The sequence below is a fragment of the Ammospiza caudacuta genome, chromosome 9 (genome assembly GCF_027887145.1).
Source record: "Ammospiza caudacuta isolate bAmmCau1 chromosome 9, bAmmCau1.pri, whole genome shotgun sequence".
NCBI classification, from domain to species: domain Eukaryota; kingdom Metazoa; phylum Chordata; class Aves; order Passeriformes; family Passerellidae; genus Ammospiza; species Ammospiza caudacuta.
In genome coordinates, this window is record NC_080601.1 from 24,687,929 (window position 1) to 24,711,662 (window position 23,734).

Consider the following 23,734-nt stretch of genomic DNA (forward strand, 5'->3'; position numbering starts at 1 on the left):
AGAAGGGTGGCCTGCTGTGACTGTCCCCCTGTTCCTGTGCTGCCTTATCCAGAATATCTTGTGTTTGTATTTTGAAATATTTGAGGTAAGAATAGTGGGGAGAGGGAAGATTAATGGAGATACACAAATTGAAGGCCAAACTATGGCTTGATTAGAAATGGGTTTCTTTCCCTGAGCATAATTCTTCTTTCAGGATTCACTGCACATCCCAGTAATAAGTAATCTGAACTTTAGAGATTAATAGCACCCTGTGCCAGCCCATTCATCCAGCAAAACTCCTTTGCTGTTTTGTTACATGTCAGCATGAGGCTCCAGCCTTTTCACAGTGCTCCTCTGACCACGAAAATTTGGATTCACGTTTACCTTATTACCTTTGTAGCTTCCAAGAACTATTTCTTCTCTTACGCTCAGGAAATTTGACAAGGTCTGTGCCCCGCAATAGCCTCTGATCCCATGTTCCTTACCATTGGTTGTCACTAAAAATACCACAGGGTAATTTGTTTCCTGCTATTTGAAATGGAAATTGTAGCAGCATGAGGAACAGAGAATTATATTCATGCCAAATATCATGAACTGAATTCTCCTCATGGTTTGTGGGAATCCTAGTTATTAAAGCTGACCTCTGAGAAATCAGTATATTTTTCCACATGGCCTAGACAGTGGATGTGCTCCTCAGCAAGAAAAAGAAACTATTCCAGCTGTCTCTTGTCCTGTGCTCTGCAATGAGGAATGGAGATTGCAGTGCTGACAGCTGAAGGTAAAGGGTTGAGTTGGGAAGTGTTTAAGCAGAGTGCTGTCTTTTTTAATGCGTGCAGCCCTAACCCTGGCCTGCTGAAAGGAGGGAGTGGGGCTGCTGCCCTGCCTGTATAGCAAGGGGTCTTTGCTGCTTCTGCTGGGATTAGTTGCAAAGGGAAGGTGCCTACAGTGTTCTCTGCTGCAAATGGATGCTATGCATGTTAAGGGAGGAAAAACTCAGTGGGTACCTTATAGGACTGAGAAATGCTCTTCTAAGACAGCAAACAGATGTGCTGGAAATCACAGTACCGAGGGGTGGCACAACCTGGGTATAGGCAAAGTCCCAGGCACAGTTAGGCACCGCAGCATGTGGGACTGCTGTGGAATGGGCATCACCCCAGGGGCCTTGCCAGGGGCTCTGCTGATGCTGCACCAGCTTGGAACAGTGTTTGTGTGTCTGTGATCAGTCTCCAATGGTTTTTGGAGTCAATGGGAAGTGAAACTTCAGGAGAAATGCTGGTTGCTTTTGTGTGCAGAAATCGTCGGGCAGCACAGGCAGCGGCTGGCTGACATGTGGCACTTTGGGCAGCTGAGCTGCTTGTTTTGGAAAGCAGGGAAGTGAGCCCCCGAAGGCAGAAATGTTATTCAACACACAAGGTGATTCCAGGAGCCTACAGCTCAGAGAAAAACATCCTTGAGGTGTGGTGAGAGGCTTGGTGGCCTCAGCCCATTCAGGGCAGGGCAGGCTGTCAGTGCAGAGGGCTCGCAGGAAAGCTGGGGACAGCTGGGGCTGGGATTTGCCACCATGGGAGTCAAAGGGCACAGGGCAAGCTGTGGGTGAAGGGGCGTTTGGATCTCTTTCCTCTGTGGCCATTCCCCATCAGAACCTCCTCTGGGGCGTTTACAGAGCTCAGGACTTTTTGTTCTCCAGGAAGTTTCTGAACTTGCTGGCCCAACGTGGGTGTTGAAGGGGGGAGTGGTTGTTCTGGAGGCTGTTTCCTCTCTTTTTTTCATAATAACTTGTACATCCCCCTCATGTGTGGGTGGTTGATGGGACACAGGAAAGGGTGGGCCGTGCTGGGCTGGTGATGTGACTCACACATCACCCATCTTCCAGTGGGTCCCACTGTCTTCAGCAGCAACCATAACTAAATATTTGTACACAATAGTTGCCCAGGGCTGAACTGGAGCAACAGACCAAAGCAACTGAAGATCAGTGCCTGTCACCAGCCAGGATGCTGGGGACAGAGACAGGCTTGGTTTTCTTTATAGGGGCAAGAAAAGCTGATATGATGGTGGATTTTAGTGAAAGACAAGGCAATTTCTCAGAACTAAGGGTGACCATCTCACAATTTGCAATGCATTACTTCTAGCTCAAGAGAAATATGTGTTGACCCCAGTCACAAGAGAAAAAGAGGAATTTCTATGAGTTTCAAATTATTATAAAAGTAATGCACACTTATTCTGTCAACAATGTCTAGTAGCTCTCAAAAGAAGCAACATCACAAAATAAAAAATACTTGAGCTGAATCAGCAGAGTATTTAAAATGTGGAATACTAATAAGAAGCAGCCCATTCTCTTCTTATTTCATTCCACAAAAGCCATAATCTAACAATTGAAAGCTATGTTAATTTGAAAATAATGAAATCTCTTAAAAATGCATATTCAGAGGCAAAAAAGGATTATAAAATTAGTGCAAATTTAAAGTTGGAAAGTGTAAAAGATGATCAAAAGAAGCATAAGGAAAAAATCATGGCCAGGGAGTTGAGAAGAGAAAGAAAAATGTAAGATCTTGAGCCCAAGTGGAAGCCTGGCAGCACCATTGGGCCATTGCAAGTCTGTGTGTTCAAACTACCAACAATGACAAAGCTGAAAGGTGTCAGTGCTTGGTGCATCTTTTTTTTCCCCCCCAAAAGACAAACAAATACCTTCACATCATGTGATAGTCAAGCATTTTCAAGCAATAATTTAGCTGGCGAGCCAGGGAGGAGGGGAAGCCCCCTTGAGCTCACCGGATATTTTCTGATGAAACTTCAAGCTTTGTGGATAATGGCAATAAATCTTCTCCAGTTAAAATATAGCTTTGACGGCTAGTAGGAAATTAATGCCAGAGGTTTCCTGACAGGAAACTGATATAACTGATAACAGTTTTCTCTTCTGATTTGAAAAACATCTTTGATGTGAGAACTGTAAAGAAATTAATATGAATACAAGTAGGATACAGGCTTAAAAGTAACCATCTTATAAATGTGAAAAAAAAACTACCTAAAGGTACTGTGTCACCAGCTTCTTGACACTTGCTGGTTGCATTTAAGAATATTGAGTATCTGGATCTGACTGCTGTGATACAAGCCAGAAAAATATATTCCTACAGAGAGATTATTTAATGAGCCGGGCAGAGAGGTTATTTAATGGGCATTGGGAAGACTTGGTGGGGTCAGTGTATAACACCAGGGAGATGGGCTGAGGGCAAGGAGAGAGGGGTATCAGTGCCTTGCAGAGAGGGAGGCTGAGCACCATCCCCAGCCCTGCACCAAGGGAAGGTCTCTGACAGGAGAACCTGCTTTGTGCATGGTTAATTGGGCAATTGGTGTGGCATTTTGGGCCACTGAGGCTCATGCCAGAACCCCTGGACATCACCTCTCCAGCAAGAACTGCACTGCAGGGCCAGGGGGCTGCCCTGAGTGCTGCAGGCAGCTGTGGAGGGGACAGAAATGTGTGCTGTCTGCTCCTTTGTATCCATCTCCTGCTCTTATTGCTCAGCTTTTGCTGCCTCCAACACCCAGCAGCTCCCCAGGATATCCACGTGCTTTTCTTTTTTCCAGGGAAAGGGGGCTCATTCAATGTGTCTTGTGCAATTTCCCAGGGCTGTATCCCAGCCACAACACTAAAAGCAGCAGAAGGATGAGGAACTCCCACACCAACAGTGCTGCACACGCGGATAGCACCCAGCAGGGTGGCTGCCGTGGCTGCATTATGTCTGAACAAAACCTGGGGCTTTGTTGGGCTAGGGAGGGAGCACCTTTGTACAACTGCATCTGTATCCCACAGGGAGAGCATGTGCACTGCTTGGCTTTGCTGACAGCATAAGTTATGAGCGCATTGTCCCCTTTCTGCTGATTCCCCTCCTTCTGAACCAAGGAAACGGAACTGGGAGAAAATCCAGGAGCCACCCTCATCCTGAGGCGGGATTGGCTACACCAGCGCTGGCAGACAGAAATGTCATTTGTCTGAAGACAATTAATGAACCTTCTTTACTCTTCTTTTTTTGCAAACTTGACAATTCAATTCCTTCAATCTTTCCTCATAGGTCAAGCTTTTAGGCTGGTGATCTTCCTTGTTCTCTTCTGGAGTTTCTCCAAGTGGTCTGCATCTTTCCTGAAAGGCAGTGTCCAAAATTGGTCATAGAACCTCACAGGAGGATTTACCAGCTTTAGATGGAGGGAAAGATTACTATAAACTGCTGTAGCTACAATAACGTTTTCTCTGGAAAAGCTTCTTAGCAGATTGCTCACCACCCTGTCCTTGGGTGATGGCTCTTGCCTAAATGTCATATTTGCTCTTGTCCTTAAGTGAGTTAGATGTCTTCACCAGGCTCTCACATAATTGTCAAATTTATTTTCAGCTCCAGCCCTATGTGTCAGTGTGCTTTGCTCCCAGCTTGGTGCTGTCTCAGATACAGGCACACTCCTTATCTTGCAGCTCACTAATGCACAGGTATGTGTGCACATGGGACAGTTCAGGCTGCCAAGCTGTATAGCCCAAATTCATAGGGCTCTGTGGGTTTTGAGACATGTAGGGATGCATGATTTCAGTATCAAATGTCTCTGAGAGACAGCATCCAAAAAACCCATTATACTGTTTGGACTATCAGTTTCACTGACACTTCAATGTTTGTACTTCAGCACTTACAAGCATTTCATCTGGAAAAATATAACCTATTAAATATGTATTTATTATTCTACATAGCACTACAAGGAGGGGCAGAGATCACACCAGTATTTAGGCCACAGTTTTTGCCATATGAATTATTAAAACTAGGAGCAGAGTCTCCCGCACTGTTCCATGTAACAGCTGTAAAAAGTGGTGTAAAAGGCTGATCTGGAGCTTGAATTCTAATTTCAGCATGCTGAGTGTCTTGTCCTGATACTTTGAAATAAAGCCCCTTAAACCAAAGTCATTGACTTACTGTATATGTGCTTATATATAAATTCTAAGCCAAACCTGAGCCTCTTGACAGCCCCTAAGAAAATGCTTTTCAATATGCTGGCCTGAAACAGGTGGTTTACATTACTTTGCAGCCAAGTCTTCCTAGGTAACTTGGATACAAGCATGTTGAAATGAAAAAGGCAGATGAAGAATGAGTAAGAAGTCAGTTGGGGACAGAGAAAATTTCATAAAAGGGTTGATAAATGAAGCAGTGTGGCTCTTCTGAATGTTTATGCACTCACATTTTTGGTTGTGGTGAGTGAAGACAGGAGGGTAATGTGTATCAAACCCTGAACCCTGCAAGTTCAGCAACCTCACAGAGTAATCAGTGAGGCAATTTCAGGCAGTTCAGCCTGAAAAACTTCATGACTACTGAAATCCCATTTTCACTCACCAGGAGGATGATGTGTGTGTCTCCTCTCCACACTGAACAGCAGCACTGACTGCTCCCATGCCCTTTGCCTACCATCACTGCCAGCAGAACTCCACAGACACGAACTCCTGCAGTTAGAAAAGGTGCACAGACTGCATCACCAGAGCCCCTCTCTCCTGGGTGGGTTTGCTGAGTTCCCATGAGAGGTTCTGGGCTGGCTTAGCACAGCCTTTGCTGGTGGATGACCATGTTTCTGAGGCAGTACACGTCCCCATCTCACTTCATTTAGGCTGGGACTGTATCATCTCCTCTGTTCACTGCTGTGCAAGGCCAGTCTCCTTGCAGCTCTGGTCAGAATGCTCAAGAAAAATATAAGCAAGTAATTCTACATGCAGAGAAGTGATGCTGGACTCTTCAGTTAGACAGAAAAGGCTGAGAAAGACAAAAATCCAGAAAGGATAATTTCTTACAAATTGACTAAGAGAATAAATTCTCTTAGGACTGGGCATTTCAGAAGTTGTGAGATAGAAGTGGAAGACAGGCAGAGAGAATAGACTGATAATAAATACATTGAGGCTGAAAATGTGAACATTTCTGACCACAGAGAGAAGAGCTGAGAGGAAAAAGGTGATGGTGGGAACTGTCTGTGTCAGTGTGGCACTTGTGCAGTGGAAAAGGGGTGGCCTTGCAGTACAACTTCTTGCGATCTCTCCTGTAACAGACTGAGCATGAACATCCAAATGAAAGATCAGCTTTATCTGTTGTGTGAAGTCAGAGCTTACAAAAACATTTGTATTTATTAGAGACGATGGGTCACAGTGAGAACCAAACATGGCTTAGGTCTATGTTCAGCATCTTTTCTGCTTGACATTCCTAATGTCACTCCTTAAGCAAGCCTTAGTCTCTGCTTATTGCATGTCTAAAACCAGCTGGTTATCTGATTCCTTTTAACTTATGTTAGTAAGTCTTGTTTGGTGAGAAGGGAGTTGAGGTGGGCAGCCTTGGCTGTGAGTGACATCTCCTGGCATGCAGAGGTGCTGTTGATTTAGTGCAGTTTGGCTAGAGGGGCCATTTCCTATTTGTCTTGAGCTCTGGAAGACACAAGAGTCAAATCTGTTCCTTGCCTTCACACAGAGCTGCCTCCCACGCTGGTGTGGTCCTTCCTGGTTATTCACTAAGAGCAACAGGGTTTCCACAGCAAAATTTCTGCCACCTGGAGGGACTGACAACATCCTCCCAGTTCTCTGTCTTGGAGGCAGAAAGCATGTTAGATCTGTTCATGTTTGGGGGCCATCACTGGATGGAACCAGTGGTAGCCCCTACAAAAAAGCAAAGAGACCAAAATTGGAAACAGACAGAGATGCCTGAGCAGCTGGGCTGTGCTCCAGCATCTGGAGAGTGCTCAATGCCTGTGCAACCGGGCAGGGCTCCAGCATCAAGCAGCTCTGAGCTCTGAGAGGAGAAAAGCAGCATCATTTCTATGCCTGCTTATGGCTCCACGGGATGTTTTAGTCACTGCACACAGTGGGCAGCGTGAGAGAAAGAGTAGAGATCTGTCTCTGCTTGCATTCTGACTGGGCACAGGCACAGAAGATCGTGTCTGCTCCATCTTTAGCTGAGGAAAACTGCTAGGGGAAGGAAAACCCTGGGGCCTGGCAATCAGTCAAGTACTGCTCCACTTGGTGGACACTGGGGAGTGTTTGCATGGCATTCAGCAGTGAGAATGTGACACTCTGAGGAGCTGGAGGAAGCTGCAATAGCTTAATTGTTTAGCCCTGCGGAACCTGCAATTACACCTAGAGCTGATGCAGGTAACCAAGTGCACAAAAAAGGGAACTAATTGAAATACCTCACCTTTCTGAACAGCAAGTGAATTTTAACTACAGTGAATTCTTTAGATAGATTTGCAGTGTTGGTTTTTGTTTGGATTTTTAAAAATAAGTTTGTCTTTTTTAAACAAGTCTGTCAAGTATTCAAGTCTGTACACTTTGAGTGCTCTTTGGAAGGTTATTACTTTGTTACACTACCTTCTGGATTATGCTTATCACCTTGTACCTTTTCTTGCATAAAACATTTCAATAAAATTCTTCTTGGTAGCATTAGAGTTCAGAGATGGATGGTGTGGTATGGGATACAGCAATGAAGTCACTATCTACAAACTCCAGAGTCCTGAAAAGTGCTCATGATACTGAACTAAAATTCAGACGAAAGTCATATTCAGGATTAAGAAAATAATGTGCCTTGGCAAAAAAATTACTGATCTCAGGCCACAGGTGGGATGCAGACAATTATCATTATGTCTCTGCCTTCAGACAAGGGATTTCTAGTTCATAATTGGGATGGTCCATTACAATTGGTCCTCCTGCTTTGCTGCCAATGCTGGCACTTTCAGAGTGTGGCTGCTGAAAAGATACAGCAGTCTGACAATACCCATCACAAAAGGAAATCTCAAAATCTTAGAACTTGTGCAAAGTCACATATCCTTCATTCCTGTGATTGCAAACACGTAACAAATTCATTCATGGATGTGCTGTGCAACTGTCAGCAGCAGATTCAGTTTTCAGGCATGCTAACTTCATATCTATACTGTGCAGCTAATTTTAATTATAGCATCTGCTTTAATTCGTTTTTCTAGGGTTAAAATAATTTTTGTTCACCAGACATACTCAGTGCTACCAAAACCTGAGCCAATTACTCTCTCCAATGAGAAGGAAGGTCTCCCAGCTGTCATGCTCTGCTGTTTCTAATCACTTCAAGCCCTGAGTTCTGGGCATTTTTGAATACAGTTGGATAAAATACATTCTTACTTCCTACTGTCTGGTATGTGCACTAGGTTATTTTTTTAAGCTGCATTCTTGGAGATATTGGCAAGCATGCTGGCCCTCCAATAGGCACTCACAAAGTGCAAGAGTTACAAGCTTCCAGATTTCACAGTTAACCTCAGCAGATTTACACAGAGAGAGCACAGAGCTCCAGGTCAGTGTTACATTCCCAATGGGCCTGTCTGGGGCATCTTCAAAGCGAGCTCCACTGGCACTTTTAGGTTCCATTTTCCCTAAGGTAAGAAGCTGTTATTTGTCTATAGTTAGAAATTTCTAGAGGTTTGTTGCTTCTTTTCATTTTGGCTAACTTATGAGAATAACTTGAGGATTTAGGGTCATTTGTAAGGTCAGGTAACACTGTATAGTTCTGGAACCTGAGACTGCCTCTCAAAGCAGTTAGAAGCTGACCCAGTTCAGAACTTGAATGCTTTTCATATTTGTATGCATGATATGAAGTGCCAGGATGGATTTGGCACATTATCCTGGGTCTGGAGGTCTGGAGACCTCTGGAACACAAATTCTAGTGCAGAGCAGGTTCTCTCAGAGCATGATAATAGCTGATGTGGTTGCACTGAGGTATTGCCATCCTGAATGACTGTAATGTACTTCTAAACATCTCCTGGAGTATTTGAGTAAAAGGAGAAGAGAAATTTCCCATGAGAGTCAGATGATCAGTGCTTTGAGTATGGAGCATCACTGTTAGTGGAAATTGATTTCAAGTCATGTGCTCAGGAGAGCACATATGTCCCCTGGAGTTACTTGATTGTTTTAAATGTTGACTTTAAATCAAAGTTATAAATCTGGAAATTATGCTGATACCCTTTCTAGAGTTCCATGTAGGAAGATGGTATTTTATTAAACAGTTGCAAAATTGGCCAGGTCTAAGTTGTGAAATGAGGTTTTGACTGTGGGATGCATGAGGGACTATCCAAAGCAGAAAAATGTGAAAAACAGCATTATGCTAACCAATAACAAGTGCAACTATATGTATATTGGTTCTGAAAGCTCAGATGACATATTGGTTGTGAATTATTTTCGTCAGCCATAAGTGGCCTTTTTTAAAGAATTCTATTGCTAACCATGTATAGTAAACCACAAAAATCTTAATTTGTTAGACAGGTTATCCCAAATATGCCTGTAACATATAAGGAATTAGAGTGGTACAAGTTCTGCAAAGTGTGTGATTTATCATACTGTGCCAATTCTGCAAACACAGGCCATTCACAACCTGTGGGCAAAGGAGATATTCATAGGGAAAAAGGACTACAGGAACCTGCCAAAGACATGCCTTTGGGGTGTGAGGAAAGATGGGCTACTGGGATACTAACATCCTTCTTCTGCTCTAGTCACAGGTACCAAACCAAAGATGTCCTCAACAAGAACAATTCTACTCATCCTGGGATTCCTCTCCACTTTGGCTGTAATTGCTTTAATTGCTGTAGCAGTGACCCAAAACCAGCCACTTCCGAAGAATATTAAGGTATTACAAGCTGGTACCCTTAGAGGAAAACAGGATGGGGGGTTAGGTGTACATAGTGCTCACAGACATGTTGCTGCCCTTGCTGGCTCTGGCTAACCTCTTTTTCTGGCTCCATGCTCCTCAACATCTTGTTTTACATCTTTGTGGTAAAACCAGTCACAGCTTCACAGGGAATCATCTCTTAAATCACCAGTCCCAGCTTCGTGGTTTCTCTGCTCCTGTTTCCTTTGCCGGGAGCTCTGCACTGAAGCTCTGCAGAGAGGAGCAAGGGCACACACAGTCCCACAGGTGCCACACAGAGGGGCTGTGTGTGCCTGTGCCCCAGGGGAGGCCAGCACAGTGCCCAGGTGTGACGTGGGCTCTGCTCTGCCCGCAGTATGGGATCGTGCTGGATGCGGGGTCGTCCCACACCAACCTCTACGTGTACGAGTGGCCAGCAGAGAAGGAGAACGACACCGGCGTGGTGAGGCAGGTGGAGGTGTGTAAAGTTGAAGGTAAGAGGAGAAAAAGGAGCTGGGGAAGGGGCGTGGGATGAAGAAGAGATGATGCAATAAAAGGGTGAGGGAGGAGAAATCTAGAGGAAGAGGCCAATAGTAGAAACAGCATTACACCTGTGAGATAATGCATCTCACTGGTTCCCATGGGGAGCTGTTTGTGCCTGACCTTCCTGGGGAAAAAAAATGCATCCACTTTTTTCTTTGTTTTCAGGATGCTTGGAATTAATTGCTTTTTGGAAAGAACTACACCAAAGAATGTACTTAAATAAATAAAATGTCTGCATGTACTCTTGCTAAAGTGCTGATGAAAGCAATGAGAGGGGAGAGCATGGTTTGCTCTTTTTCAAGGCTTCTGTGAAAGCTTGTGGCTTCTGCACAGGGCTTGTGGCTCAAGATTGCTCAACTTATGCATGTCATGGGGCTTTTTAAATTCTATTTAATTGCTGTGTAGATACTGCATGGTTTAGGAAGGCATAAATGAAGCCCGGGGTGCATACAACAAGGAACAGCACAGACCATCATGGATCACTGCATTCTGAGATGTTGTCAGACCTGCCTGGGGTCTTTTCAGGCCTCTGCAGTGCAGGAGAGAGCCCTACTGTTATCAAGCTGCTGTGATAGCTCTCAGTGCTGCAGCATGCCACGTCACGAGCAGCACACTGAGCACGCAGCAAGCTGGAGCAAACGGGGCTTCACTGCTGCCATGCAGGCACTGGTCCTGAGGCAGTCCAGGGAACCAGGGGACACATGGCAGAGAGGGACAACGATTTTTTCCTTGGATTAGCATGAGACACAATAGCTGCAGAACACCCGGTGTTGTAGTGTGAGCAGAAAGTACACAAACAAATGACAGCATCTGCCCCCAGAGGAGCCAGCATGGAAGGGTCAGGGATATTCAGGCACAGATCCAGGGTACACCCAGGCAGACTCAGAGAAGAGACTGCAGATGTTCAGGGCATGCTAAAGAAATGGCTTGTCTCAGCCCTCATTGCTAGTTCATAGCCTGCCTTGCAGAGAAAGAGTGGCAGATGCTGGGCACTGTGACCACCCACTACATGCATTGGGCTTAGCTGGTGCTGTAGGACTGCTAAAGTTCCTCAGGAATGGGGTGGTTGAATCCAATTCTGCTGCCTGTGATACGGTTTGACACTTCCACTCATGACAGCATTCTGGGGTTATGCTTGGAGTCTGAACTATAAACTATAAACTTCTTACAGGCCCTGGGATCTCAGGTTACTCCCATGCCACAGAGAAGGCAGGCCCCTCTCTGGCACAGTGCCTACAACAAGCAGAAGACGTGATTCCCTCAGCACAGCACAAAGAGACACCCGTCTACCTCGGAGCAACTGCTGGCATGCGGCTTCTCAGGTACTGCAGGGCTTGTCCCTTCTCCTGCAGCACTGCACTGGCACCACCGTGGATGAGAGTGGGGGACAGTCCTTGGACACGCTGCCAGCTCACACTGTGCCCAGACAGCCTCCTCTGCTGCTGCCCTCTCTGAGCCCTGAGTGCCCTGGACTTCTCCATTGCTTCCTCACTCACTCCAACCCTCCATCATCTCCTGTATCCACATGCAGCACAGAGACACCAGGAGATCAGCAGTGCCCAAGCTGATGCCCTGGCATCCCCATAATAAAGGGATGCTCAAACATCCCCACAGTCTGGTATTAGGCCCAGATTTTGAGCCCAAATATGTTGCAACTCCCCACAGAGGGCCATCAGAAGCTAAGGTAATTTTATAATCACAACCTCCTTTAATTACAATTTGTGATTTTCAGGAGGGTGACCCAGACCTCTCCTGGCTAGGACAGGGAACTGACCTTTGGCATATATTGCCTGGGGATATGTTCTGGATTTCTTCTCTAATGAAACAGTAAAGAGGTGACGGTAAAGAGGAGTCTCCACAGTGCAATTCCTATTAGAATACATGCTACAGAACAGGAACTCTGGGCTCTGCTCCAGGTACCTACCATTCCAGCTGCAGGGTCTGTAAGAGTCAGAGCTGGTGGCAGCTGTGCTGTCAAGGTGTGACAGAGAGGACCATGGCCAGTCAGAGCTGGATGAGCCACATGAATGACCGACCTCTGATCATTGACCCTTGGTGGGGAGCTGCAGCCTGCCTGCTCAGAATAAAGCACATAGAGAGCTGTCAGCCAGAGTTACTCCATCTTTTCTTCTGTTCATCCAGGTTGCAGAATAAAAGCGCAGCAGAAAACGTCTTGTCCTCAGTAGGAAACACACTACGCTCAGCTCCCTTCAACTTCCAGGGTGCCAGAATCATCACTGGTCAGGAAGAAGGAGCCTATGGATGGATCACCATTAACTACCTTCTGGGCAATTTCAAGCAGGTAGTTTATCTATAGCAAGACACTTGGATGATTGGTTTGCAGCACTTTTTAAGTCCTGCCTTGCAAGAAGGTGTCACAGGCACTCTCTTCCCTTGTAAACCAGGGATCAGCACATCTTGCCTCAGCAGTTGCTGTGAGTACATCCTGATACTTAGTGGGATCAGGATGCACCACTATAATTAGGCTTCAAGCACTGAAATAAAACACCAGCATCTTCAATAATTTTGCTTGGGTACTGTATCCTCTTCATTTCCTGATCTAAAATATTTCTGTTTCTGAAAAGTTTGACTATGGTTCTTTCCTGTTGAGCTTAAAAATCTTCTGAGAGCTGAAACAGTAAGTGGACTGTTTTTTCTCATAACAATAGTATTAGATTTCATATTCTTTGCCCTTCTGCAAACTCTTGGACATGATCCATCTTCTGCATTTACAAGCTTGCATTTTTCTTATGTGTTGTTCCAGCTCTCATCTCATGCCCCCTCCAGGACTTCCCATGTTTCCTGTGTTCTGTGCTTCTGCTTCTCTCCTCATAGTTCTTTCCCTTTTTTTTTTTTTTTTTTATTTCTCTAAAATAAATCTTCTCCATGCCCAATATATCTGGTTTATTTTGATTTTTTTTTCCCCCAAGTCTGGCTGGAAAAAGCTTCTACACTCCCTGAAATCCTTAAGTGAGACATCAGGAGCACTGGACCTAGGAGGAGCCTCCACACAGATTACCTTTGTATCAAAGGACCTCACTTCTGAGTCCCCAGAGAACCAGCTCTACTTCCGTCTCTACGGCAAGGATTACCAAGTGTACACCCACAGCTTTCTCTGCTATGGGAAGGACCAGGCTCTGCAGCAGAAACTGGCCAGGGATCTACAGGCAAGTACATCTACATCTGTAATTGAACAATCCTGGACTCTCCCAGCTTTGGGATACTGGTGCTGTAAAAGTTGCTGTGTTCTAGCTCACCTCTTAGTCTGGATTAGGGAAATGTCATTGTTCTCCATACAAACTACCAATTTGAGATGCCTTGATTCTTGGGCATCGGGTAGCAAGAGAGCTGCATTTAACTGAAGTACTCAGGGGAGGTGACATTTTACCATCTCTGAGAAACCCAAATCAACAGCACAGCTTCACAAACTGTGACTTAAAATAATTTTCACAGGTCCTACAGGGAGGCTGTGTCGGTACCCACATCTTCCCCTGTACAGCCAGTGCCCTAATCCATCTTTATCCCTTTGACCTGATGTGATGTACTGGGACAAGTGCCACCCTTCCTTGTGGCTCTTTCCCAGGGTGTTATTCTAGAGCAAAATGTAACAGTTTGGATTGATTTTTACTTTCAGACCATGGAGAACAGCAGTCTACCCGACCCATGCTTTCACAAGGGTTATGAGAGGACTATAAATATTAGTGACTTCTTCAAAAACCCTTGCACATCAGACAAGAAAAAGCAATTACCTTTCAGCCAGCTGTACATAAAGGGAGAGGGGGACTATCAGAAGTGCCGGGAAAGCATCCAGAAACTCTTCAACAAAAGCAATTGTCCTTACTCCAGTTGCTCCTTCAATGGGATATACCTACCTCCATTACAAGGGGATTTTGGGGTGAGTCTTCACTCATTCTTCAACTATCTGTGATCCAGAATGTCAGAAGAGCAGAAATTCAGAGTAATGCTAGAGCACATTCTTCATGAGTGAGGCAGGAAATCATTTACAAGATGGCTTTTTGGACGTGTAACTACAAAAGGAGTGCTGCACTTGCTGTGAGGACAGACATGATAAGAGCCACCCCAGTAAATACAGGCCTATCTACTGCACTGCTCCCATTCTAACCCATCTCCTTGGGCTGTTGTCTTTACTCGCTTTTTAAGCTGTCCAGCACCAGAGGCAGGAGAGCCTGCTGCAGGCAGGAACACTGCTCCTGCAACCTTGTCTGCTGAGGTCAGTGGTGCCACCAGACCTGAAATTCACCCAGCAGTGTGTCTGAGTGCTACTGAAACCAGTCAGCTCACCTGTCTGCCTCCCAGACATGATGAGGAGACAGGGCACACTCTGAACACACATTATGTGTGACACCATGCTGACCATCAGTCCTAGAGCTGCAAAGAGCTGCTCAGCGATTGTGAGGCTTTCCAGCGAACTGCTAGTACAATCTTGCCCTGCTCCTAAGCTGCCTCCTACTTATCAGCTACTGGCCATGGTCACAGATGGGGTTTCTGGACCTTGGTTTATATGATGGGGCTCTGTACAATCCTTTCAGACCATCACCCCTGCTCTTTGTGGTGATATTCATTGTGCACTCATCTTACTCAGTTGCCAAAATGGGGTTGTGATGGCAATCAGCATTCACTGTGTGCCACTGGCACACATAAAGGAGAGAGCTCACAGAAGTTCTTCAGGATATCATAATTCCTACCTCCATCTCTCAGCAGCTCTGAGCCATGTCCCTCAAAATGACATCACTCTTGAAAACATTCCTGCTTTTATGTGTGTGATATTGTTTCTTATATTTCTCTATCTATAAACTCATTTTCATTTGTGGAATTTGTGGCTTAGTCAGATTAAAAGAACCTTTCTCCTTCAGGCTTTTTCTGCTTTCTATTTTGTGATGAACTTTTTGAACCTGACCAGTGAACCAAACCCCTTTGCCCTGAACAAAGTGATCAGCACCATTGAGAGCTTCTGTGCCCGGCCTTGGCAAGAGGTGAGCCATGCTTGTTGCAGTACACTGGGGCTGCTGATATTTTTCTGTGGGATAAATGGCTGGGATTAATTTCCAGAGCAAGGTGGGGAAGATCCCCCCAGCACCTGCAGTGGATGCTCGGGCACAAGCTGGAGCAGTGGGAAGGTGTGTTTTACAGTCTGGTGATTGCCTCCTTCCCTAGGTGAAGACAGCATATCACCACATCAAAGAAAAGTACCTGAGTGAATATTGCTTCTCTGGAGCCTATATCCTCTCTCTCCTGGAAAATGGCTATGAGTTCACTGAAGACAACTGGCAAATGATCCACTTCCTTGGAAAGGTGTGTTTTGTGGTGGGGAGGGCTCTACCCCAGCAGTTCTCTGCAGCCTCTGCCACACAGCGTGGCCCTTGATCCCAAGGGGTGCCACTGCTCAGGCAATGCCCTAGGCAGCCTCCCAGCACTGACTCTGCTTTTCTGTTTCAGATTGGCAGCAGTGATGCAGGTTGGACCCTGGGCTACATGCTGAACCTGACCAACATGATCCCTGCAGAGGAGCCAGCCGGGCCCCCTCTCTCCCACGGCAGCTATGTGGGGCTGATGGTGCTGTGCTCCCTCGTGCTGGTGTCTGTGCTCCTGTTTGCCTGGCTTCTCTTCCACAAGCCCAAGTGCCTGCAGAAGGGGATTGTTTAGGAAGAACCTGAAGGCGAGAGGAGCCATGTCATCCTGGCTGCTCAGGGCTAGGAGACCCCAGCAGAGCAGGCTGTACAGCAGAGTCCCTCTCACTGAAGCTTCTGACTGTACAACAAGGGCATTTATTTCTTCTGAATCACACTTGCACTGACAGATGTTGGGACATCAGGATCGCCACCTTCTCTGCCAAGGACAGACAAGCTCGTGTCCCCTCCTTGAGTGGGTTGTGCTTTCATTCAAGGAAACTTTGCTGCTTGTTGGTTTCTGCCTTGTGCACAGCATTATAAAGAGAAAAGTGGCAGCAATCTTTGGGAGCCAGTGCTCCTGCAAGGGTTATCTCAGGGTCACACATCCCACCGAGCTCTTGGGAGCTGTCACATCCAGGGTGATCCTGCTCCTTCTCCGCTGAAACTGTTCCAAGAGCCCTTTCTGCACCAGCACGCCTCTGCTCCCCTCCCTGGCCCTGAGCTCTAGCAGCTACAGCTGGGTACAGCTCTTGCACCTGGCTGGTCCCTGAAGGTGGGTCAGGCTCCCAAATGCCACTCTGGGAAAAGAAGGGATGAGGATGAAGAAACTGAGCATGCTTGTGGTCATCAGCCCTCAGCTGGGCTCTGTCTGCTGTCAGCTCCTTTTGCAGGTGGCAAAATGCCTTTTCCCCACGTCTTCCTGATGTTGTTGCTGGACCAAAGCTGGCTCACTGTTGCACTGAGCCATTCCTGTGTCCCTAAGGTACATCAAGCCACAAGTTCCCAACCAGGCATTGCTGCTTTTTGTAGGAAGAGCTTGTATTGGCCCAGGTTCCTTGGCCAGTAGTGATTGTCTGTGCCTGCAGGGACTCTGGTGTGATCAGTGTGCCCTCAGGTATCACCCACTAAAGCAATCCAGGGTCACTGTGCTGATAACACAACAGCCTCCAATCTAGGGAAAGTGTTTATTAGTTAATGTTCCTGTAGGCAGCTGGCAGTAGTTAACCAGCATGAGAATGCACGGATTGAACCACTCTTTCCACCAGCAAAATTAGTGAAGATTTGCCTTTCCTTTCCTCATAGCACAGGCTTATCCTATGGCCACAAGACCCAGGGCTTGTGAGTGCACATACTGCAGCCCACACAACCAGGACGATGCCACTGATTGAGTCTATGAATCACTTTCTTCCATTTTTCCATTTCTTGGTCCAAAAAAAAAAAAGAGAGGTAAGTCAGAAATCCATTTTTTAAAAAACACTCAGAAACCACTGGTGCCTGTCTACCTCCCACAAAATCTCAGAAATCTCTTCTCCTAATGACCTGTAAATGTGGAGGCAAAAAGGAAGCAGATATTGCAGAGAGGAAGGCACAGCAAATACTCACCTCCTTCCCCAAGCAGAGGTGCAGGCAGTGTGGAGGGGGTCAGGATGTGCAACCCCAACAATGCCTTCTCGTTCAGGCAAGCACAGACACAGAGCTCTCCCAGTCTGTCCCTCGGCATAGTCCAGGATGGAAAATGTCACACAGTTATTTCTACTTCATGCCTGGAAGTAGAAGCCCTATTGAAGGACCTAAAGGTAAGGGAAAAATCTACCCTGTCCTAAGGTCTTTGGGCAGATCATTGTTCTTCCAAAAACCTGTGTCTTATTTTTGCTCTGAATTAGGTGGCTTCAGCTTCTGTTGAATCTTGTTCTGCCCATTTCCAAAAGACTGAGTAACTCTGCTATTAAAATCCCTTTTTCTTCAGTGGTGCTTGCAAGTTGTCATTATATTATATTAAAGTAGACTGGTTTTCAATCTGTAAAGTGGTCTCAGCTGACCTCACTTGCAGCTCTTGACTCCACTTCTTTTAAAAGTTGTACATATTTCTGAAACTTGGACACCAAAGTTTTCAGCAGGTAGCTGAGTCACTAATAGTGCACATATCTGGTTTTCATCTACGCCTTATGTTATCCATTCATATATCTCTGGTCCAGGTCTGTTCACTTAACAGAAAGTTTTTAGGCTTTTGAGTCCAGCTGGACTGTTGCAACTTGGTCTTTTTTCCCAGCCATGGCATTTCAAAACAGCCTCTGTCTCACATCCTACATCACTGTCTCTCAAAATGAGCCATTTTTCCTTCTGTGTGGCTCCACTGAAATACATATTATTCAAAGAATATTGCCCCAAGCAGATTATCCAGTTCAATCTGCAAATGCCCTTTCACCAGCAGTGAGTCTGCTGACCAGTTTCTGTTTATCTGCATATACACTGCGATGTGGGAATTCAGCTAGGGATGCAGCCCTCCTTCTGTTGTTTGCAGCAAAGACAGGTAGATGAGAGAGGAGCAGCAGGTTTTGGCTGGAAGGCATGCAAGAGAAACGTGTGATCAGAGCTGCTTCTGGCACCCAGACAGCCTCACGTGCAGCACAGCCCATGACATGCCACCCTCCTTGCATACGGAGCCCGTGTAGCAGAGCAGAGCCCTGGAGAAGCTCCCAGGTGAGCTGGTGCATCCGTCCTCCCCGTGAACAGCACGGAAACCTGCAGAGGGGCAGGTCCTCTCCTGAGACCTCCTTGGGGATCTGGCAGCTGCTCATCTGTGTCCGTGATGAGAACTGGCAGATCCATTAGGACATGTCAGAAATTGATGCAAAAACTTCATGTGGAAGTTGGTGTGGAAAGGAAGGTTGTTCCAGTCTGCTCTTCTTGTCCCTGCTAGGGATTTATGTCAAAGGAAAATGTCAAATATCTGGGAGAAGAGCTTTTACAATGTTTTGTATCTTCATTGCAAGTCCCATAGTGTTAATACTGTTAGCAACTGATTCTGGAGCCAGGTGAGCAGTGACATCTTCACTTGCTCCTGCTGTATTAATTATCTCACTTTTTGGTTTGAGTTTTGTGGTTTTTTAAGCTTTAAATGTGACTTGAGTGCAACCAAAAGGGCCCGAACTAAGATAAATGCAAAATATGTTACAATATTTTTAAACCTTATGAATTTTAGACCCCATTCATAAATCAGTCTCTCCAGGATAAGAACTTCTGAGGTGACAACATGCCAGTTGAGCAGCCTGAGGCTTCAGGAATCAGTTGACTGAAGGCATCCTGTCAGGGCAAGACCATTGCATGTCACTGCCTGGTAGTGAACACTCACAGAATGGCCTACAATTGTTTTCTCTACATTTCTCCTGTTATTGCAGGACTTTTTTCATGGAGACTACTCAAAATCTTTGGTCAAAGAGATCAAGTTTATGAACATTCATTTCTTTGCTTCTGTGTTGCATCTGATCCAGCTGTATTCAACTCAAATGTGTGTTCCAGAGCCACCCAACATGTACATGAAGACCATTAATGATAGTGGAGGGACTTTCCAAATATGCCAGTATTAATGTATCATTTCTCTCGTTAACACAGTTGATCTGCCTCACTGGTAATTATCTGTGCCTTATTTCTAATTTGATAGCATCTGGCTTTAATTTCTAGACACTTTCTGCTTTACCATTTTGATTTTCTTGGGTAAAGCATCATTTAACATCACATGTTCCTGTCTATCACATATTTACTCACTATTCAGCTCTGCTGTGCTGCCAAGACTCCAGACTTTGGTCTCTCCTGAAGAGAGATCTCTCCTGGGCTCCCAGGAAGCTCTGAGATGTGCTGCAGCAAGGTGACATGAGCGTCTCTGGTTTGGGTTCAGGTGTTGGTTGGTCCATTTCTGGGGAGGTTCCTTGCAGAGGGAGTTGATAGCTTTGCAGAGTGCAAGAGCAGCCTGGTCTCTCTGGGACTGATGACCTCTGTGAGCTTTGCCATGCTCAGCTGAGTGTCAAATGTGGGGCAAAGCTATTGGAACTTGTCAGAAGAGAGAACCTGGGTACCTGCAGCACCCTCACCTCTTGCAGGAAAACTGCTCCCCACCACAGGCTCTAAGTACCTCGGATAAAGCTGCCTCTCCTCTGTGCCCAGGCTACAGCAGATTTCTCCAGCCCTACAGCAAAGCACAGTGGGGCCTCCACTTGGAAGAAAGCTCTCAGAAGTGGGGCCATCACCTCTGCACTGGAAGGCTGATTTGAAGTGTTGGCACTGGCCAGGGCTTTCCAGTTTCTCCCGGAGCAGTTCTGGCGGATGTGTGCCCCTTCACTCTCTGCCCCAGTTCTTCCCATGCTCTGTGCCAGGCAGGATGTGCAGGCTGTGCAGGGCTGCCAGATTTGTCACAGGCTCACAGCCTGTTCAGGAGGGACTGGGGAGAGCACACTGAGGACAGCAGTCCCTGCCACCCAGGCCATGTGTTTTCTTTCCGTGGCCCAACCCTGAAGAAATGGATCTTTGTTTTGATGCACACACAAGCCTCTGTATGCTTATCATAATAAAGACTTCTGAACTCATGCCAGAAAAGTTTTCATGCTGTTTTCCAGAAGATGGGAGTTTGCCAGTAGTGGAATGGAGCTTCTGGCACTAAACATGGAAAAGTCCTGAGATGTGATTTCCTCTCTTGCCAGTTCCCCAATGCTCTCCTAGGTCAGCTCTGAAGATCCCAGTGGATGGGTAGCATCCCCTCCTGGTAGAGAAATGCACTGTGGTCTTTCCCAGGCTCTGGGCACCTCACACAGGTTGCCTCACTCCTGGGAAGGCTGCTACTGCCCAAACCACATCTTTCTTTGCCTTAGCTTCATCCTGACCTCCTCAAAGCAGTTTGTTCTCCCAAGAACTGCAAACTGGACAGAAGCAGTCCTCTGTTCTCATTTTCCCTCTCCCTCCCCCAGGCAGCCCCACTGGCATCATGCTGGCACTGCAGCCCACATTTCCACCCCCTAACAGGTGAAGGACAGTGGGCCTGTGCCCCTTGCTCACAGGGCTGCATGTCTCCATGTGCAGCCACAGCCACAGCTCTGCCAAGGCAAACAATGCTTGTCACAGTTGTTATTTTTCTTTCAGCAAGAACTCCCGACAGTTTGCTCATTCTTATGGCTATTAGCTTGAACTTTCCTCAAATTTTCCAATCTTCCTGTGTTAACAATATGGCCAAAACTAAAGTGAACCCATCAGATGCAGTCTTTCCATGGTCAGTTCCAGCAGAATCAGCTCCTTGCTGCCTGTGCCCATCAGCAATGCAACGGTGGGGAGACAGGGCTTGCATTGACATTCCCCTCACTCTCACCACAGTGGCACAGACCTTTCCTTCTCCCCTTCTTCCTCCCACTGTCTCAAGGTCTCTCCATTTTTGAACATATGGGTGGGGGGTGGGGGAGTGCATGATCCATCCCAGATGTATTAGCCGTGTTTTCCAAATAAAGTTTTTATTTACTTCCTTCACTGTTTCTAAGTCCTAACATCTTCTATTGTTTGTTTCTGCTTTCATCAGTGTTTTCAAACATATTTATTATTGTCATTTTCCTAGAATGTGTAAAGGCCACGCTAGGTCAGATCAAACAGGCAGGGCATTGGCACTCGTCTCCAGCTGTGTGGTGGGCGAGGATTTAGAGGGATAGCTAGGGAAACAGCATAATCCTTTTCTTCTACACATCAGGGGCTTAGGAAATTTGTGATCAAATAATTACTTCAAGATCTGATAACTCTGACTCTGTTCTCTATGAATTCATTTTATCCTCTTTTGCACTCATTAACTTCCAGGTTTGATGATGTAATTTCAGGGTGTCTTTAGTGCAAAACTCTTTCCTTTTGTATGCTTAAACCTGCTGCCTGATGACAGGCTGCCTCCATCCCTGTGCTACGGATAACACTGACTAACTCTCCAGACCTAGTAGTGTGTGAGATGTGTTTTCCACCCACATGAGATTTTGCCCATGGCTCCTTTTTAGGCTCTAATGCTCTGGCATTTCTTTTTTTACTGTTGTTTCTTATATCAGTGCTGCTTGCCTCCATAGGAAAGTGAGAGTTTTCCTCATGTGTCCCTTGGCAGCACTGCAGTTCCAACTCTGCCACTACTGTCCCAGGCTACTGAAAGCAGCCTAGGAAGGGAAAGGGGAGGGTGAAACTGGCCAAACATGGGGCTTGCACTATTTTACTCTAGCCCTGCCTAGCACTCTCTGGCTGCCAAGTAACACTGGGTAGTGCTGGAAACCTGCCCGTGACTCTTTCACATGGCCTTCATTGCTGAAGCCTGGGGAAAGAGCAGCTCCACGGGAGCCCAGCAGCCCTGGGAGCAGGGATGTGAAGGAGGTGAAGGCATTTCCCACTGCTGTTGTGGGCTGCCAGCTTTGCAAAATACCACCAGACACATCTTGCTGAGAGATAAGAACTGTCCTACCATACCCATGCTCTCCACGCCACAGCTTCAGCTACTTTGCCTTGGTTTCTGGCATGTGCTGGGAGAAGCTATCACCTCCAGCACTGACACTTAGATGGGTGCAATGCCATTCCTGCTCCTGAACGTGTGCTGCTTTCAGACTGGCTGACAAGCAGGGATGGGGGCAGATGGGGCTTACCTAGCAGAAAGTATTAATATGGTTTCTGCTATCTCTATGTATGTGTAATATTTTTATTTTTCTTTTCATGTCTTCAAAAGGGTATTTTTTAAAAAACAGGGGTTAAGAGGGAACTGTGCAGGTGGGGAAGAAGACCAAGAAGGCAGAGGATCAAGGAGAGAAATTACCACTATGATGGTGCTTGGGCAGAAGAATGTTGGATATGGGAAAGTCTGAGTATGCCAAGTCATAAGCAGGCAATCCATGTGCCTTGACCACCAGCCTGTACTGTTTGCATCAGAGGCCATCAAGAGCAGCTAGAGGCTATAAACAGGGACTCCTTGGTTTGACCAATGCTCTTCCTGGAAAACTGAGATAGAAAGACAGCAGTCCAAGCAGATGTGGAGAATGGGTAAGAAAGCACTGGGAAAGAAGCAAGCCTTGACATGGAAATTAGAGCAATGCAGCACAGATCCACCTCAAAGCTGAAGGGAAAGCAAATGTTTGGCATGGCACTATCCCGGGCAGCCCATTACTGGTGGCCAGAGGAGCTCCTCTCTAGCATGGCCCAGATATAGCAGAATAGCATGCTCATGTTACCAAAGGGGGCCTTTCTCTTGGCCTGTCCAGCCGTGATGGTAAATTTTTCAGCTGTTTGTGCTCATGTTTGGTCTCTGTGTCAGGGTTGTCCTAGTAAATACCTCTGTCAGAGCCACTAGGCTGCTGGAGTTTTAGCCTTGTGGGGCAGAGAGCTGGGACCACGAGGTGTTTGCTGCCCACTGGGATAAGCATGGCAGAGGGGTGGAGAGGAACCAGCTTCCCCTATACCCAGAAACAGTTTGCAATCCTTTGTTGCAGACAGCAGGACATGTACATTTGCCTATATGCAGTTAAGCAATGTCGTCCTGCCCAGCGCCGGTCAGAGCTCTTTCTCATGCCGCCTCCCGGAGCAGGGCGGGGTGATAGCAGACTGTTGGAGCGGAGCTCTCCGTGATGGTTCCTGCTCAGCAGACAGCTCCTGCATCACATCGCACTCTGCTCTTCCCTCCCCCTGCACCGTCCCAGCTCGGCAGTTCGGGCAGCCAGCTGTGGCAAGGGCCATGCAGTCCCTGCCGCCTCTGTTTGTCCCGGGAGCAATGGGATCGCTGGGTGAGCCGGGCCGGGCAGAGGGGCCGACTGACCCGCGGCGGTGCCTGCTCTGTTTCCCCAGGAGATGGGGCAGGAAAGGAGGCGCGGAGCCGGGGCCGGGCTGCGGGGAGGAGCGGAGGGAGCTGCCCGCGCCGGGCAGGGCTGCGGGGATCGTGCGGGCAGCGAGGCCGCCCGGCGCTATCCCCATCCCGATCCTCTGGGCTCCTGCCCCACGGGAGGTGACGGGCAGAGCAGAGCCCCCCGCCCGCCGGCCCCCTCTCCTCTTCTCTCCTTCCCCCGCCCGCCGCTCCCCGAGCGCTTGGCAGCCCCGACGCCCTCCGCAGCCAGTTTTCCAGCCCTGCGCTTCTTCTGCGGTGACAGCCAGTGGCTGCGGGGCCCTGTTTGCTGTCCA

General features: G+C 47.0%; 1 protein-coding gene across 1 annotated transcript in view; it reads left to right on the top strand.

Annotated features, from left to right (window-relative positions):
- Positions 1-20,959, top strand: part of ENTPD1 (ectonucleoside triphosphate diphosphohydrolase 1) — a 33,470-nt gene extending 12,511 nt beyond the window's left edge. The window contains exons 2-10 of the mRNA XM_058810273.1: positions 9,487-9,620; positions 9,997-10,114; positions 11,335-11,485; positions 12,306-12,465; positions 13,094-13,330; positions 13,798-14,058; positions 15,038-15,157; positions 15,339-15,476; positions 15,621-20,959. Of these exons, the coding sequence (XP_058666256.1) occupies positions 9,487-9,620; positions 9,997-10,114; positions 11,335-11,485; positions 12,306-12,465; positions 13,094-13,330; positions 13,798-14,058; positions 15,038-15,157; positions 15,339-15,476; positions 15,621-15,827 (1,526 nt within the window). The 3' untranslated portion in view covers positions 15,828-20,959. The remainder of the gene's footprint in view (positions 1-9,486; positions 9,621-9,996; positions 10,115-11,334; positions 11,486-12,305; positions 12,466-13,093; positions 13,331-13,797; positions 14,059-15,037; positions 15,158-15,338; positions 15,477-15,620) is intronic.
- The last annotated feature ends 2,775 nt before the right edge of the window (positions 20,960-23,734 follow it).